General features: G+C 43.8%; 1 protein-coding gene across 2 annotated transcripts in view; it reads right to left on the reverse strand.

The window, feature by feature from the left end:
* The window catches only part of EXT2 (exostosin glycosyltransferase 2), a 144,652-nt gene that overhangs the window by 99,999 nt on the left and 25,490 nt on the right, over nucleotides 1-19,163 (reverse strand). For both annotated transcript variants that reach the window (XM_041773597.1, XM_041773598.1), the window contains exons 5-7: nucleotides 16,542-16,737; nucleotides 14,549-14,688; nucleotides 11,675-11,768 (exon numbers count right to left, since the gene is read on the reverse strand). In XM_041773597.1, the coding sequence (XP_041629531.1) occupies nucleotides 11,675-11,768; nucleotides 14,549-14,688; nucleotides 16,542-16,737 (430 nt within the window). The remainder of the gene's footprint in view (nucleotides 1-11,674; nucleotides 11,769-14,548; nucleotides 14,689-16,541; nucleotides 16,738-19,163) is intronic.

The raw sequence follows: 19,163 nt of genomic DNA on the forward strand, positions 1-19,163 counted from the left end.
ATTAATTGTGCTACTATAAAGTCAAAAACTATGCCATGCCAAAAATAATTATGCAACCGCAAATCCTTCCAACCTGTGTGATGCTGAGGGAGATCGAATATATACATTCATAAATATATAATAACTATATTAATATCTATAAATATAGGCAGAAACTCTATGGATCACTTGAACCCTTACTAAAGACCTGGATATAGTGCTTTCTTTACCAATCAATACTTGATAATTGACAAGTTATTATTTTGTAAACAAACCTAAATATTTTTATAAACAAATATATAACAAATTTACAAGAGCTGCATTGGGTTTCCTGTAATAAACAATTATTTCTCAGAAATGCTTCACAAACAGTCCCACTCTGTGGGAAACCAGCCCCAAGGAGTCAGACAATTTTTATATAGGGTGCAAATTAATATTTAACACTTTTATTAGAGAGGCCATTTCCTGAAGCAATGTCCCATACTGGGACTCATTACCGAGGATTAACCCATGTTAACTCCAGAGACAGCTCTCTAACCAATGCCCAAAGGAAAATGACCATCCCATCAACCCTGATCCCTCAAAAAGGCTGTGCAATTATTATTCATAATCACATATTTAGCGAGAACTTCCAATATACTCAAATTATTTTTATATAACTTATTCGTCATAACTTAAATATTTGCAGTAAGTTTGTTAAAATTACACTATACACAAAACACCCAGCTTGATAAACTTCTTAACTAATTTAGTCCCCAGAAAATGTATTCAAAAGTAGGTCTATCGCTTTGGAGTTTGGGGCATTTTATTTTGTTTTATTGCTCGTTTGGTTTTTATACCTAATTACTCTCCCCACAGGAGCTACATGAGCAATAAAACCAACCAGTATATTTTTATTGTTTGCTCAATGAAAATCATTAATCCTAGATCAACAGCCATATAATTTGACGAACTTACTACAAAAATTCCTCCCTTTTGCCTCAACCTCAAGTGGCTATTTTAAATTGAACACACTTGCAAAACTGCTCATGTCCAAAACTCTCTGAAAAAGGAAAAATAATGTGTTTGGTGCCAAAAGGGCACGCAGCACTTAAAAACACATATCCACTGGGTTTTGCTTATCGTTACTAAAGTCTTTCTGAAGGCTTGGGTTAGAAGAGCTGGCAGATAGAAAGCACATCCTGAGGGCATATTCCACCCACCCCAGTCGCTCTGGAAATCAAGGTTGGAAAACTGAAAGGAGAAGGAGGGCAGAGATGCACTTTTTGAAACGCCTGGAAAAACATTCTGGTCAGGAGATGCCAGAGATTTTGCAGCTCCCACCAAGCTGCTGGCCTTGATCCAGGTAATGGTTTTTCCTTCCTCTCAGCTGTCTGCTGCGGGAGTTTTCCAGCAAAAAAAAAAAGAAAGGAAAAGTGGTAGGGAAGAGGGAGGAGTAGCTTCCAGTTCCATTCCTCCGTAACTGAGAGGGTAAAAAGGGCCAGGCATGGCAGGCTGACATTCACGGAGGGCCTGGTGTTTCCACGCAGCACTCGGGGAGGATTACTGGGGGTTAGCAATCTGGTCTAAGAGGGGCAGCAAAGCAGAATGATGAAAGTCCCTTTAAATTTGATAAGTGATGCTGTGGGCAAAGATGTGTGAGCAGAGGCCCAGCCACTCAGGCGGCCTTTAGAAAACAGGTACACGGTAAACCTGGCTCCCCTAGCCCTTCGGGGCTGCCCAACTCACTTGCCGAACGAAGCTTGAAAACACAAACTGCCAGTGCAATGGCACTTTCTAGTCAAGGGACAAAAATAAAGGCCCTTGGAAAATCCTCTCTTGCCTAACCCTCACCGCCCTGCCTCCACCAAGAGAAGTGACTCTTCTGGCCAACGGCAGGGTTCTGGACCTGCAAAGGTTAATGATCTGGCTAGTCTTTTACCTCCAAACCGCGGCCGCCACGCTACCCCATCCCTCCTGCCTGGCATTTCTCTTCATTTTTAATATCAGAAGTTTCACACGCCTGCCGGAGCTCCTGGACTCAGCAGAAAGACCCATATAGCTGTCATCGAACTGATAAGAACTTGAAAATGACTCCGCGGGGCCTCTTTATAAAGAAGAGCCAAAGAAGCCCATAAAGAAACAGGGCAGGGGCCACGGAAACCAGCCGCTCACACTGCTTTAACGTGGCATTAAAATGAGCTACAGATTTATGGCAGTGTTTTAGCCCCTGGCCCAAATCATCTGGGGGATGAAGCTCTCGTCCCCACTCTCCAGCGGGATTTTAAATCTGGGATGGAGCTGGCCAGAGAGGAACGGGGGAAGGGAGGCAGTAGGAGGAAGAGAGGAAAAAGGAAGAGGCAGAGAGTACCAGGAAAATTATATAACAGAACTCAGTTCTTTTCAGGGAGATGAGAACAACAGCTATTTCTGCGAGCTATCTGGCCAGTCCTCTTAAACTCTCATACAAATTCCCTTTATTTTTAGTTCTTACCCAGTGAACTCACATTCTTCAACCCTTCACCACCCAAATGTCAATTCCGATTGTAACTTTTCTCTTTAGGTTCATTTCTTTTTTAATTTTCCAGTTTAAACAATGAATAAAATCATCATTTGCCAGAGAATACATTTGAAGAGAGGAAAAAAGATTCAGTATAAGTTTTTCTCACTGGAAAGAAGAAAAAGTAATAGTACTTTATCCAAATGTGCCAGTGAGTTGGTTTTTTTTTTTTTTAAGGCCAACTAGAGAACCACTGATTTTAATCAACCATTCTGATCCTAACAGAAAAACAGAGAGGTGAACCGCCTTCCATGCCAAGATATAGAAAGTACACCAGACCCACAGGAATAAATTCTGTTTCAAGTTTCCAAGCCCAGAAGCAAATGCATAATACATCCATGTTGGTAACTCACTGTGGTTCCTTAAGACCAAACTCCAAACCAGAAGGCTCCTTCCAATACTCAAACTCAAACCCAGGCGGAGCAATTCCAAATAACTGCCAGCATGGAGCAGGCCAGAACCCAGATGCTTTAATTATTTCATGTCATCAATAACACTGCTCCATGGTGTTATTAGTCCTAGGTCTGAGATAAGAAAATGGAAGCTTCAAAAAGTTAAGTAACTAGCCTACAGTCACAAGTTAGCTTTTGCAGCACAGTTTAGGATTTGAATTCAGGTCTATTCAACTCAAAAATCTACATGCTTGCCACTACCAACATGTTTCAAACTTTCTGGACTGGGACCCACACTAAGAAACAAATACATTTTATACTACAGCTCACAAGTCATCTACATGTATGGCTGAAATAGAGGTTTCTGGAAGTATTTACCTTTATTGGGTAATATGCTGATATTCTCCTTTCTATTATATTTCATTAAAAAAAAAAAAAAGAAAAGAAAAAAGATGGGCAGCCCCAGTGGCACAGCGGTTTAGAGCCGCCTGCAGCCCGGAGTGTGATCCTGGAGTCCCAGGATCGAGTCCCACGTCAGGCTCTCTGCATGGAGCCTGCTTCTCCCTCTGCCTGTGTCTATGCATCTCTCTCTGTGTGTCTCTCATGAATAAATAAATCTAAAAAATCTTTAAAAAAAAAAAAACCTGAATTTAAAATGTAATATGTTAAAAAAAAAAAAAAAGGGAGAGAATGCTAGTCATCGCCCACTAAATTGACTTCATGATCTAACTAATGAATCATGACCCTCGGTCTAGAAAATACTGTAGTACTCAATGTCCAGGCTCCCCCGCCCCCACCCGAAATCATCAGATGGGAGTCAGGAGACCTGGGCTCCAGTCAGGCTCAACCCTGGCCCTAACAATTCATTCTCCAGATCACCTGAACTCTAGAGCTTATGTATCATTTATAAAATATGAGGAAAGGGTTGAGCAGTTTTGAAGGTCCCTTGCAGCTCTTTGATTTGGTTCTCAATCTCCTTAATGAATACTTCTTTTCCCTTCCATCACCCATCATTATTCTCTACTTGTCCCTGACCTTCCCTGCCTTCTACTTCTCACAAAGTTTTTTGCCTTTGGTGTTCAAAGTCCCTGCTCGATCCACTCCATCTTACCTGCTGACTCTTTCTCATAGAAGCCACCTCTGGGTAGATGGAGGTCAATACCCTCCCAGAGCACCCTGTCTTCCTGAGACTACCCAGTTGTGAAGATTCCCTTCACCTCCGATCTATTCCTGACTCTCCATGGCACAACTGAATGACAGAACTTCTGGCCTTTTTAGTAGGTATAGTACTCAAAGTACTCTTCCCCGGCAACCTCAGGGCCTTTCTTAAAAACAGGATCTTTTAAATAAAATCTCCCTCAACAAGCCTGTATAATACTAGGAATAGAGCAGGTGCTTAATACAGATTTATCTGATGTGTTTGCATTATGAAATTAAAGACTAAAAAAAATAAAAAAATAATAATAAAGACTCTACTTCTCCTAAATTTGGAGAATATTTAGGTGGGCTGCTCTAAGAAAAGTCACTGAACTAATTAAAGCTGGCACCGTAGTAAGATAAGTGAGCATTGACAGACCAGGTTCTACACATGACTCATTTATGTTTGCCCGTGGACAAGGTGTGCCAGGATTGCCAAGGAAAGCAGCTTTATGGTCTCTCCATCTGGACTGTGAGGATTTAAATCTCAGAAGCTATACAAAATAACTACAAATCAGCACAAACCTTAAAGACAGGAAAATTTATTTACAGGCCCTAGTGTACTATAAATTTGAGACAGTTCTATTAAAATGCTTTTCTTGGCTTCCCATCAGATACTTGGCAAAAGCCTTTTTCCAATAAGGTTCTTAATACTAAAGTTGGGGGAAAAAAGTGAAACACATAAAAATGCTCTTCCTTAGGAGTTCCAATTAAATGAGTCCTTATTTTATTCTGCTTTAAACAACATACATTAACCAATCTCTTTTATAATATGGATTTATATGTTCAGGAAAACTCAAACACAGAGAATCCAGTGCCACTGAAAAGAAATTTTAAAATTCAGAATATCCCATAAAGTGACCCCACTTCAATCCCAAAGCCTCTCCCACAGGCCAAAGAGCCCAGCTTTGTGTCAGAACCACGGTTGTCTGTTTTGCAGGAAGAATTCCAGGGATCAGGTCAGTGTGTTTTGTTTAAGGGCAAGCAATCCAGTACAAAAGCAAAGATCGGGAAACAGAGCTCAGAATGACTTGTCGGGGCCGGAGAGTGGGGGAGAAAAGGAGGCAGCGAATATTTGGCATTTTTTAAAAGCTGTGAGAGTTCAGTTTATGTATATAAAAATTTTTTCAATTTCACAGGTGGGGGGATAAAAGTGACAAGCATTATAGTATTGATTCTGGAAATCAGAAGTGAAATATTTTCCATATTCTTCGTAATATATTTCCAGGGATGCATCCAGCCCTAAATGTCTCAAGTGACCACTTTTTTGAGAAGACTATCCAATAAGCAGTCATCTTGAATTATTGGCAAGTTCATCTGATTTTTTTTTTTTTTTTTTTTTTTTTTTTGCCTCAATCCAGGCCACACAGTTCTGTGATTTGAATAAAGCTGTGGGGGATCCCTGGGTGGCGCAGCGGTTTGGCGCCTGCCTTTGGCCCAGGGCGCGATCCTGGAGACCCGGGATCGAATCCCACATCAGGCTCCCGGTGCATGGAGCCTGCTTCTCCCTCCGCCTGTGTCTCTGCCTCTCTCTCTCTCTCTGTGACTATCATAAATAAAAAAATTAAAAAAAAAAAATTTAAAAAAAAAAAAAAAATGAATAAAGCTGTGGGCAGCAAAAGAGAGTGTGCTCCCTGTCGGTCCCTCACATGGTGTGCGGTCTTGGGAGGATTACTTTACATGCCTTTATCCTCGGTGTCCTCACATTAAAACATTCAGATTATCTGTCTGCCTGCCTATCTCACTACTGTGTTTAAACAGTTAACTCTGTAAACCCATGTGCTGGGGGTGAGCAGGGGTGGGGAGGTAGTGGACAGGGACAGCTATACAACTGGAGACAGACAAGACAGTCAAGCCACCCACATGGGGAACCTTCAGAGAACAGGCTGCCAAGGTTTCTAGACATCTGAGGGTTTATACCTTTCACTGAATGACAAAACACTTTTTAAAAATAAAAACCTTTTTTTACTAAGTTTTTCATTTTAATTCCAATAGGATGAACATGTAATGTTGTATTAGTTTCAGGTGTAAGATACAGTGATTCAAGAATCCTATACATTACTCGGTGTTCATCATGGTAAGTGTACTTAATCCCTGTCACCTATTTCTCCCACCCCTCCCCACCCACCTCCCCTCTGGTGACCATCAGTTTGTTCTCTGTACTTACTTGTCTGTAAAAACAAACATTTTAGATAGACTCTATAAAAACTTTATATAAGTATATTATAGTATATTTATATAAGTATATTACATTAAGAACCACGATTTTAAATATATAAATGTTACACAAAATTTAAGCCTTCACTTAAAGATTCAAGGGCATCACCAAGAAAAGCAACCTCTGTATTTCCTCAGTTTTAAGACACCCTGTCAATAACAGCTTTAGGGGAAAAAAACAGAAACCATATTCAATGTTCAAACTGATGGCAAGTCTCCTTTGGATGTCAGAAATCCAAAATACGAAAAACAAACAAACATGTACTTCTTTGAACCAAGGAATTCTGCTGTCTTACAATGACGCACCCAGGATATAGTAAAGCCTGCAAAGCTGCCAGCCATATATCCAATGTACTGAGAGTTCTATTTTTGAAACAGCTTTTCCATTTTTGCTGTTCACACCAGACTGGCTGATGACCCCTCTCAGAGACCCTTCATATTTGTGATTTCTAAGCTACCACGACTATAGAAACCAGCTAAGTCGCTGTGTTGAAATCCAAGTCTTGTTTTAGGGGCCGTCCTGCAGACAAAGTGCGTGACCTCTCTGTGCACACACACATGCACTGCTATGAGCTCTGTTTCATTCTCTCCTTTATCATAGCGAGGCCTAACTACAGTCCTGGTCGGTGAGGGTGCCACATGGCTGGGTTTTATTTTCTTAAGTAGAACTGTTTTGTCTTTTTCCTAATCAGTCAATTACATCTTCAAGTACTCCTCAGCAGCACAGATATTCGGTATACTTACTAGGAAAATATGAAGGCCAACTGGGATGGGTCAGTGTAACAGACGGAAAAGAAACTGATTTTTTAAACTCACCCAGGCTTAAAGGCCAGGGAGAAAAGAAGATGCTGACTGTTTCTGCCACCTCAAAGGCTCCCAGTCAATCGAGTACAGAGAAGAGTTCAAAGGCAAGGCAGGCTCCTGACTTCCACCTCCTAGTGTGGCTGAGGTTAGAGGTCACTGCTGGTGGAGCCACTGACCAATAAAAGAATGTTTGGAAACTCCACTCAACAGATAAACTGCGGATCCATTTACGCCTTCCTCCCTCTCCACACAAACATTTCCAACTATACAGCCCCGTGTACACCCGGCCTTCCAAGGGCCTAGGTTGCTTTCATTTCAATTGTCGTTCAAGGGTGACTAGGGATATGAAAGCTCCTTCTGATTACAGAAAAATATTCAGTCGCATACTTCTGCCTGTCTTCCAGCATAAGAAAGGTGGTGGATAGGCCTCTCCACCTTTAAGAGCTACCTCAAATGCCACCTCCCCAATAAATCTGTCCCTGACTTTAGCCCGTAACTGTTCCCTTCCATATCAGACCCCTAATGTACTTTAGAAAATGTCCGCCATCTTCTCAACTTTCTTTGTGCTTATTCCCATACACCACCAGGTCTTAGTGGCTGAGAATCATAAATTTATGATTATATCCCCTTGAAAAAAACAACACTCAATTAGGACTTCACTAAATTAACTAGTTAATTTAGCTCATAGGACGATAAGAGGCCAACTGATAAGTTGGCTTTATACTATTATATAATTCTCACCCTCTACTAATAGAAGAAACTGGTTTTTAATTTACCTACAAAGAAAATCAACAAGCTCCCCTCAACCCAGCTTGTCCAATACCATGTTTGCCAACACTCTTGTCAGCTCTCAGGAGTAGATAACTTACTTTCTGTAGGCTCTAGCCTTGTCCTTAACTTTGTGGCTGCTTCAACATCATATCTAAGGTCGGGAGGCAAATTTACTTACTTTTCCTTGTGAGGCAAAGGGTCTCTCCCTTGGTGCATCCTTATGCCCAAGTCATGACGAAGACTTTCACTGCAACCCCCGCCAGCCACACTGTGGCCTCACTTGTCCCGAGCTCTAAGCTGCAAAATGTCACTACAATACTTCCATCACCAAGATTGCACCCCCAGACCGCTGGAGCCAATCAGAAACATAGCTCTGTTCCCTCTTCGGACAGCCAAAATCCCATGCCCGGTGCTATTTCTTCCTCATCTGAAAGAACTAGTCTCTAGAGACCGACTACTGAGGACAAAGCCAGGGAGAAGTACCTTAGGATATCTTGGAAACATTTATGCCGTCCCAAGGAAAAGGAGTCACTTAAAAGTAGATGGAGACCCCTGCTGGCTGCAAGTGTCCCTGCAACTTCTCAAGTTGGTTTTCAGCTGCTGAGCAAGAAATTCAGACTATTGCTCAGGCTTGGCTCATTCTGACCTATCAACCAGGGGCTCTAAGCCATCAACTACTGATATGACAGGATTTCCCTAAAATTTTATATCTGTCTTACAAACAGATCCAAATCTGACCTCCCTAAAATGATTCACTAAGGTGTAAAAACTTTTCAGAACCAAGTGTGTGCCAAAGCCACTCCTGCCAAGATCAGGTTAAATCTATGGATGGTAAACAGAAGGCAAATGACAAGCAGATTCTGCAAAGGGTCCTAGAGAACAAAAGAACTCTCGCTAGTGTTAGATAAGACCTTCACTATCAATGGAATGGTGGTTCCCGATCAAAGCAGTGTTGCCCCACACGGGACATTTAGCAATATCTAGAGACATTTTTTATTATCACACCTTGAGAAAAGGGTGTGCTATTGGCATCTAGTAGCTAAACCTGATCATCCTTATACCTCTTTGGGAATTACTTCAACCAGCTAATCTCACTTTTGGTTGAGATCAGTCCAGTCTAGAAATCAGAGATTGAGAGAAGAAAAGAGGTCATTATGGAACACAATATTCAGGGAAAGGGGAGCAGGATTCCATGGGGCACTGCAGTGGAGAGCATTAGAAGGTCTGAAAGCAGAGAAAAGAGGCACGAAAAAGCGGAAGGAAAACTTGGAAAGGGAGGCAGAAAGTGCCGAGACTGCCTTTCTGAACAAGTTGACACAATGTGGATGCTCATCACTCAGAGAGGTAAATGGCCCTCAGGTCTAGAGGTGTGTAGCAAAGACATGGCCACTGGTCATTAATGCTGTCAAGGTCAGTGATATTCTTGCTAAGGACAAGAGGTTCACAGACTTTTTTAAAACAACTAAACAGAACATGAGAGAGGATCTAGCCAATCCCATCATTTCATAAAGGAGAAAATGAAAACCCAGTGAGCTTTGGTGACTTATCACTGTCGTATAATTCATAGGGACAGAGCCATGGCTCATATCCCAGTCTTTTGACTCCCAAGTGTATCTCTTTGAACCCAAATAACCTCAAAGTACCCTATTTTAAATGACCTCTACTCATTCCATCTCAATGGATTTATGATTTCTGAGTCTGGACTCAGAAACCACCAGCTGTGCTAGTCTCAGACCTGTGGTTCCCCAGCCTGCTCTGTGGAATAATGGTATTCTATAAGCTAGGAGTGGGAGCTCTGCCCTGAAAACCAAAGGATTCTCTCTCCCAACATGATGATGGTGGGTTTTTACTTGGCCTTCTCAGACTGGAATCTTAAGATGGTGTCTGATTTGGCAGATGACTCTCTACTTAGTTAATAAATCAAGATGCTATATAAAAGAAACACCCAGAGCTTGGACACCAGAACTCTTCTTCTGTGAAAAGGAACACGTTCTTCTTTGAAACTTATAAGAACCACAGGTTTAGATGAAAAATCTAGAGCTCTCCAGATGGACTTTCTAATTGACTGAAACTCAGATAAGGCTAGTACTCAAGTAATAACTGAGAAGCTCAGACACTTAAAATGAACATGAACAGCTCTGAAAAAACAACGGGGAGGCTAAAACTCAACTGAGATTAGTTTTGTTTTTTAAGATTTTATTTATTTGAACAAGAAAGAATGCACACAGAGGGAGAGGGAGAAGCAGACTCCCCACTGAGCAGGGAGCCCAATACCCGGATAAAGGCCAGGACCCCAGGATCATGACCTGAGCCGAAGGCAGATGCTTAACTGACTGAGCCACCCAGGCACCCCTGTGACCTGTTTTCCAATCAGGAAGTCAATGTGTTTTAAAGATGAGGTCACTGAGATCCAGAGGAGGCAAATCCTTGGCAGAGAATTTGCACTGATGGCAGAGTCGGTGCCCAGCCGAGATGGTGCTGAGTGCAGGCAGTCTGGGGTACTGCGTGACATGGCCATCTTCATGGTTTAAAGCAATTAAAGAGGGTGGACTCAACACATCTGCTAATTTTCACTGCCTCCTAAAACCCTAACATGACGATTATGACAAATTTTGAAAAAAGAATACACAATCACTCTAAGATCAAGAAAAAGATGGGAGAAGAGCCTCAGCAACAAAACGCAGAAGCTGAAGAGAAAAATGAACCATGGCACCTGACTCTCTGGGCCCAAGAGAGCTGCTGAGGAAAATCAGACCTTGGGAAAACCCAAGGTCGTCCGCTGCAGCACCCCAGGTGGGGGCAGAGATGAGGTGGGAAGGAAGAGGACAAACTGAACACATAATCACAAAGCGGTCAGAAGGCCCAATTCCCGCCCATCCCACAGCTAGGTGACCACCCTGCCCTTACCCAGAGGCCTGACACCCATTCCCTGGACAAGGTCACAGGCAGGCTCTCCACCTGGAGTGGAGGTGCCAGACCGAGAACAGAGGGGACACAGGACAGTCACAGACTCAAAGCTGAGGACCCTCCAACCCTCTCTGCCGTTCATCTCCTACAAAGATTATTTTTACAAAAATAAAAACCTTAAGAATCTACTTAAAAAGAAAATAAACAATTAGCACAGAAACCAATTTGGGGTGGTCTTTTTAAATTTTTTTTTTTAACTTGACATTTCAGCCCAACTAAATTTCGTTCTGGACAGAGAAAGGAAAGAGAAGCAGGACTATCCAGGACCCCCAGTGGCATGCTTCAGGCCAGAAGAGGGCAGCCCAGGGGAAGGGGTATCAGAAGGAAAGAAAACCAGAGGCAGGGGTGCAGTAGCTGTTCCAGGGCACAGGGGCACTCAACGAGGGAGGCTGCTGGAACTGGGGACCTAGGCCAGCTGATATGACAACATTCTCCTGGGTAACAGCCACTCAGAGGCATCATCCTGAAAATGTCCCCTCTTCCAGGGCTGCCTTACTCACTACAACTATCACCTGCTGTGAGAACCACCAGCCAAAAAGGTTCAGATTTGTGTCTTGAACACACTGCTACCCTACGACCCTAAAACAGAAAAATGTGGGCTTACCTCAGCAGAGCTTTTAAATCTCTCACAGTTACTATTTAAAACCTCATTTGATGTGACCTCACCTGGGTCTGCTTTCCTCTCCTCAGTCTGGTGAGTCGATAGAGTGCCTCACACATTCAGCTCTGTGGATGTGTATCCCCACCACACAGGCCACCCTTCCGACCACCCATGTCACCTCCCCAGCAAGCCTGCCCAGCCTCTTACCTGCCGCTGCATTTCTTCAATCTGCCTTTGCGGGATGCTCTGCAAAATACTGTACACATCTGACATCTTTTCTTCCGGCACGACCACAGATGCTCTAGAGACAACAGCAAAACAGTTTCTATACCCAAGGCCCTTTACACACAGCACCTCTACGGACCTGTCTCATTGCATTCTTCTGAGCACAAACACCCACACTCCCCTTTGGTCCGCATTTCTTCCAGTGAGTGGCTCCCTCGTCCTCCTCCTCTCTCAGGGCCGACCTTCTCAAAGGAGTCCTCTCACCTGCTCTGTCTCTTCACCTCCCTCCACACCACCCATGTGTCCCAGCCATGCTGGTGCCCTTTCAGCCACTTCAACAAACCATGCTCTGCCAACCAGGGGGTCTGTGGGTATGAACTTCCTCCTGCCTGGTGCACTCCTCTGTATCTTCACTGCCTGCTCTGAACAGCAAGGACTTTTCTCCTTTAGCTATCTCCTCAAATCCATTCACTCATTCAGCATGTTTATGGAGCCGCTATCATGTGCAGGGACTCGGATTAGAACAGTGACCAAACCAGACAAAGGCGTCTGGGGCTGAGTGCCATGAGAACACCTGCAGGAGAGCATTCTAGGCAGAAGGGCTAACAAGCAGAAGGCCCCAAGGAAGAAGAGGCATGCTGGGAATGATCTGGCAACAGCAAGGAGGCTGGGGTGGCTGGAGAACAGTAAAGATGGAGAATACCAGGAGGTAAACAGGGGACGGAGGGGCACAGCAGACCGCACCGGGCCTTGCAGGCTACAGTAAGGACTAGACTTTAACTGAACAGAAAGCCATTAGAAGGTTTTAGGCAGTGCTGGCATCATCTGATTAAGTTCCAACAGGGTCATTCCGCCTAAAGAAACTGCAGAAAGCCGGGGCAGAAGAATGGCTGGACACCATCACAAAATACAGTGGAAGAGCTGGTGAAAATGGTGAGGCCGTAGCTGGCAGCAGTGGCCAGCAGGCTAGACACGCGGGTGAGGAAGACAGATGGCTCAACGATGAGCCATCCACCAGGGCACTTAGCAGGGTTTCCCATTATGTTTGTACCAATTAACTTATTAAATCTGAAACCTGCCCCCAATCAAGACTAGTCTGTTAGGATGGAAACCATGTCTGGTTCCACACCCTGAGCACCTGGTACACTATCTAGCACACGTGGTACTTAATAAATATTCGCTAAATAAGTACATGATCTCTACTACATGGATGGGAAAACTGAGGCTCAAAAAAAAAAAAAAAAAAAAGGAAAAATGATTTGGCAAGATCACAAAGCTAACCAGTGACAGGGCTGGTTGCCTGAACCCAGGCCTTCTGGCTCCAAGTCCAGAGCCCTTCCACCACTTATCCATTATTACAGCTACCCAAGCCGGTCTGGATTCACTCAGAGTACTGCCTCCACGAAGCCCTCACCAAATCCACTGCCGACAATGGACAATGGTGTTTGCATCCTTCTAGCGTTTCTCCTACCATTCCATCCAGCCGGGTTGTGTCTCATCACAGTAGTTGGTCATTGCTGGTTTACTTGTCTATCTTCCACCACTAGACTAGGGGCTTCCTAGAGGCAACGTTTGACCTTGATCATCTTTGTATCCCCATACTTATTAACACGGTACCCGGCAAATAAAGGGCCCCCAACAAATGTCTCCACGGGTACTTAAAGGACTGAAAGTGGCTCAGCACCTCTCTAAGATAAAAAGAATTACACAGCCTCATCTTTCAGGCTGAATGAGGCTCCCCCTCTGTTCTGGGCTTCCACCACCCCCTGTGCCAGCATCTACTATGGCACTTGTTACACATTATTAGAATGCTTGGTTTATCTTCCCCACAAGATCCCAGGCTCCTTAAGAGCAGAGACTGCATTATTCACAGAAGATTTTCCAGTAACTATGAGATGAATGAAGGTACCCAAGAATGAACACCACTTACATTGTTAAAATACCTATGGTGATCGGACAGGAAGGGAAACATCAGAACAGTTGGGAGAGGAGAAAGTAAGTATCTGAGGCAGAGTTAGCTGAGAGGTATACACAAAGGGGGCTAATTTTCAATGATCTTTAACCTTCAGAGTCCTAGGGAAATGAAACGACACGAGACAGAGAGCTCTGCTGTCCATTACAGCCATAACCGAGCGGAACCTACGTTTGTCCATCTGGGCACTGGGAATGTTTCTCTGTGGAGGCACTCCACCTCCAGCTAGTAACATTATGCAAATTCTGTAGCATCTCTAGAGTAGCGTTTCACCAGTGTGGCTACAAATCACACCCACTGAGCTTTGACGTGCTGCATTCCTGAGGGTAAGGCCCAGGCATATTTTAAAGTCCTTCAGATGAATATACTCTGCGGTTACAGTGGAGAACCTCTGCTCTTGACCAAGGGCTGCTAAACATCTTTGGTAAAAGGCCAGATAATAAATATTTTAGACTTCGTAGACCATATAATCTCTGTCACAACTACTCAGCTCTGCCATAGTAGCAGAAAAAAAAAAAAACCAGCCAGTATATAGTAACATAGTAGTAACATGTAGTAGATAGTAACATAGTAGTAACATAACCAGCCAGTAGATAATGGGCATGGCTGTGTTTCAATAAAACTTTATTTACAAAACCTGGCAGCTTCCCATATTTGGCCCAAAGGCTTCAGTTTATGAACCTCTGCTCTAGGCCACCAGACTAACTCTTCTGATGGAAAATACAGTAAAACGCTCTACAGAAGTAGTTCCCAAACCTCAGTAGGCATTACAATTACTTAGGGGGCTTTCAAAATCTAATACACATTACAATTACTTAGGGGGCTTTCAAAATCTAATACACACAGAATCACTGGCATAAAGTTTATTAGAAGGTAACACTCACCTCTTCCAGTCCAGAACTTCAGAGAAAGGCAAAATATAGGAGTCTGCAATGACAACTGGGACACAGCCGGCACGTAAAACGTCACTCAGTACTGCCTGGCCCAGCCGAGCACCACGAAGGACCACACAGAAAGTGGCCTCCTGCAGGAACACAAGCAGAGGCAGGGGATTACAAATCAGTTTCGCTGATCCACTTACTCTGATCACTGCAGACCATGAAGTCCTCCTGAGGGCTCAGGCCAAGCAATACTGAGACATCCTGACCTGACTGCAAATGCTACCAGATAAAAACTCACACCAGTGGAACTGGAAAAGCTCAACTGGCTGCAATGCTTCATATTTTCCACTCTTCAGTGTCATCCCAATGCTGCTACTGGTGGCATCTGAAATGTCCAGAACCAATGTCCAAGTCTTTTTCTGGGTGCTCAATAATGTGACGTCCCACAGACTGGTCCCTTCCAGCCCTAGTTGACTATGCAAACACACCATGGCACAGGGGTTGAGCCCCACTTAGAGCACTTACATCAGCCTACCTCATAACAGAATTATTTTGTCTGGGCATTCAGGCTTTCTAGAGGACCCCCTAGAGGGAAGCTATCAACTCTTATCCTTCTACTCCTCATGGCATCGACAGTGTGCTCTGCACATAGAAGACATTCATTTTATAAATGCAATGCTTTTGAAAACACACAGATATGTTCTTCTTGGAACAATAAATCAAACAGAAAGCAAAAACTCAAAAAAATTCTTCTCCTTTCATTCCCTCAATACTAGCCCCTGTGGGGAACATTTCAGAAAATGACAGATGTACAGGAGGACAGTTACAATAGGTAAACCGAAATAATAAACAACCCTATCTCTAAAACTCAGTTTCTCCCAGTTTTTGCCTCTTCAGGAGGAAAAAATATACTTTAAAAAAAAAAAAAAAAAAAAGCCCACTGTTTCATCTTTACAGCTAGAGAAAAGGCAGGCTCAGGGAAAAAAAAAATGTAGAGAAACTCAATATGGCAAACTCCTCTGGGGATACATGAGAAAGCAGCAAGGGCTGAAGAAGAGAATCAGTCATGGCGCCTAGAGGTGCAGGTGGACAGCTCAGCCTGCCCTGAAGAGTCGGCATCCAGATGTGGACACACGTGCTGATAACCATTTTTCCTGTCTAGACAAAGGTTACTATAAATACTCCTGCTCACATCACCACTGTTATCAGTCAGACATTCCAGAGGAGATGCAGCACTTTTTGAGAGAAAGTATTTTAACAATCTCAGCATGGGCCAGTTCTCTTAGGAGATTAAAAAAAAAAAAAAAAAAAGAATCACACCAGCTCCTTGCTATTTCTTCTTGAACTATTTTAAATATTTCAGGGAACAAAACTCACTTTCTCCTTTCCTAGCCCCCATGCCCTTGGAATGTCAAGCATCTTGCTTATGCTTAAAATATCCCCCAAAGGACTACTCTGCCCGTGGTTATGGAAATAGTGCCATGCCCATGACTTAAGTAAAGGACAAACTGCCAGTAGGACATGCCGAGGGTGGCAAAACAGCAACAGACAAAACAGTAACAAAAAATGAAAATCTCCCATTCCCAGCAAAAGGTGACTGTAGCCTTGTGGGCCAGCATGCCAGAGGATACAAGCTGCCACCTTAAAGAAGGGAATTTCTCTGGACGGGCTTTTGAATACAGGGTAAAAGTAAAATACTTTTGCCCACTCTGTCCATGTGATTTCTCTGCAAACCCATCACAGTTAAGATTCTGGAGTGTTACTGAATATCTGAAAGGAGCAAGAACACTCCCAGGCCAAGCAGCTCTGCACAAACAGTACACCAGACACTGACGCACCCGAGGGCCCATGTGGCTGGTAAGGAGCAGTACGTTTTCAGCTCCCCGAGGTTAATTCTCCTGGATGCATGTGGAAAACAAGGCCTCTTGCTGGGGTGCATGTTACTTCATGAAAGGGCCCTCCACCAGCTCCGAGAGAGTGAAGGACAGATGCTCACCTGCAGCACCTGGGGGTAATCGTAGACCTGGTGCTCCCGGCAGCGCTTACGGACTGACAGGACGCCCTCTGAGAGGTTGGTGCATTTATCCAGTACTAACACTGACTCCCCGTGTTTGGCCTGGATGGCTTCCAGGTCTTCTCTGTACTCGGGGTGGACGGCCATCTGAGAGGACAGCAGGAAGTAGCGCCGGGGACTACAAGAGAGCAAAAAGTGTGACTGGAACGCTGCTGCCGGCCTGCTGGTCAAGGAAAGATAAACTTGGATGTTACGCTTATGGCAGTAAGTGGATTCTCACCAGCCATCGCATCCCTCGATTTTCTGGAAAATTACACTCCGTGGTGTTGCTCAGTACTTACAGTATTATACACCATAAGAACCTAAGGTATGATTCAGTCACGTGCAATCTTTATAAATATTTTATTGGGAGAAGTTCATGCTGTGAGGAGATGCTTGTCATAGGCCAAGCTTGGAGAGCACGCTATAAATACCTGTGTACGTGTGTGGAAAAAGAGAGAAACTGGCTGTTTGGAGAAGCATCAGCGTGTTATCCTAAGTTATATCTGAGGACTCAGATGGGTAAAGGAACTGAGAGCTGGCTGCCTTGTTCAAATAGGAAGAGAGGAAAACAATGGGCTAAGTACCGGCTGTAAAACCAGAGGGGGTAAAAGGACTGCTTCTGGGTGCTAAATGGCCTCCTCCGGCTCTGGAGATGCTGCAGTGAAAACAGCCCCTTATCCCCAAGCCCCCTGGACACAGGAAGACTGAACTAGTGTTGAGAACAATAAGTGGGAAAAACTACCTTCACCAAAGTAGGGAGCCACTCTTAACATCTGGATAGCAAGGATGTCTAAAAGAAAATGGAGTGAAGAAAGGATTTCTGGGGGTCTAGTGCCATTTAGATCTCCATAAGAGATGAAAATCCGAACACAAAGTTAGTAAGCCAGAAGTCAAGGGGGAGTTTCAGGGTAAGTCATTCTCTCCTTGAAGGCAAGATTCCCACAGGCAGAGAGGTTACACAGCATAAACACTATACAGGTTGAGGGACTACTGCGATCACCATCAAAGAAATGAATAATATAAAGCAGGTTCCAGGAAAAAGTGAAACACCCATCAGACCAAGAAGCAGTAATAACATGAGTCTACCCCACACTAGACTGCACCAGGGTAAGTTCTGGGTAGGGGGGCCGGGGAGTGGACATACATCTCATAGGCAATGCCACCAGGCAGGCTGATACAAGTCTGCACATAAGAAAGACCAAAACCAGGCAGCCCAGGTGGCTCAGCAGTTTAGCACCACCTTCAACCCAGGGCGTGATCCTGGAATCCCGGGATCCGGTCCCGTGTTGGGCTCCCTGCATGGAGCCTGCTTCTCCCTCTGCCTGTGTCTCTGCCTCTGTGTGTCTGTGCCTCTCTCTCTCTCTGTGTCTGTGCCTCTCTCTCTGTGTGTCTCTCTCATTAATAAATAAAATCTGTAAAGAAAAGAAAAGAAAGAAAAAAGAAAAGAAAAGAAAAGAAAAGAAAAGAAAAGAAAAGAAAAGAAAAGAAAGACCAAAACCTATACTGACCCCCATCTCTCTTCTTTTTTTTCTTTTATTTTTTTTCTTGCTTTAGGAAAAAGGAAGGGTAATTTTTTTTTCTTTTTTTAGTTTCTTAGACTTACTTGGAGGTTCTAGCTGGAGAATGCCTTACCCATACATCCATAGCCTAAGAACAACCACTCTGACTGAAAAGGTCGTCACATTTTACCCAGCACTAAGCTTCAGGTCCCAAACATAGAGCAATGAGTGGAGCAGGGCAGCGCTCCCCTTGCCAGCCAGCACAGCTACAGAAACTCCAGAAACACACAACACACCCCACATCCAGATGGCCTTCCAATCCTCAGAACCATTTCTTCTGGTAATTCCTTTAAGCAGCTGAACTACAAGCAAAGGGTACTTACCCTGCCACAGTTAAGAAAGAAAAGGATGTACACATTCCCTAAAACCTCACTGTCTTAACAGCAATCAGCCACATGAGACCATTAAAATTGAACTTAAAATTCAGTTCCTCTGTCACACCAGCCACATTTGAAATTCTCAATAGCCATATGTGGCTAGTGGGGTATCTAAGAGCAGAAATACAGATGATCTCCCACCGCAGAAAGGTCTATTTGATAGAGCTGCCTTCAATGGCCACTCAGATCCAGACACCAGGGTAAAGGTAAATGGAGATAAGAAAGATATGGAATAGCAATCCATCGGGGAGCCAGTTTGGGTCAGCCATACAGACTGGTTCTTCTCATCCTGGACAATTTCCCCCTAAATTACAATTTATTAAACAATATGCTGAATATTTATAGCTGAAAGTATTCCTTCTAGACACTGAAACACTTTTGGATTCTATTCCCAGCCCTAAGCCTCAATAATTTTTCTTTTGTAAAAGCATTAATTTTTAGATGGATGACTTGGTGATGGAAAGATCATATAAAAGAGCACTTACAGGGTGCCTGGTTGATTCAGTTGGTTAAGTGTCTGCCTTTGGCTCAGGTCATGATCCCAGGGGCCTGGGATCCAGCTCTGCGTTGAGTTCCCTGCTCTCTGCTTCTCCCTCTCCCTCTGCCTTGTGCTCTATCTCTCTGGC

This window comes from Vulpes lagopus, chromosome 11 (genome assembly GCF_018345385.1).
Source record: "Vulpes lagopus strain Blue_001 chromosome 11, ASM1834538v1, whole genome shotgun sequence".
NCBI lineage: Eukaryota > Metazoa > Chordata > Mammalia > Carnivora > Canidae > Vulpes > Vulpes lagopus.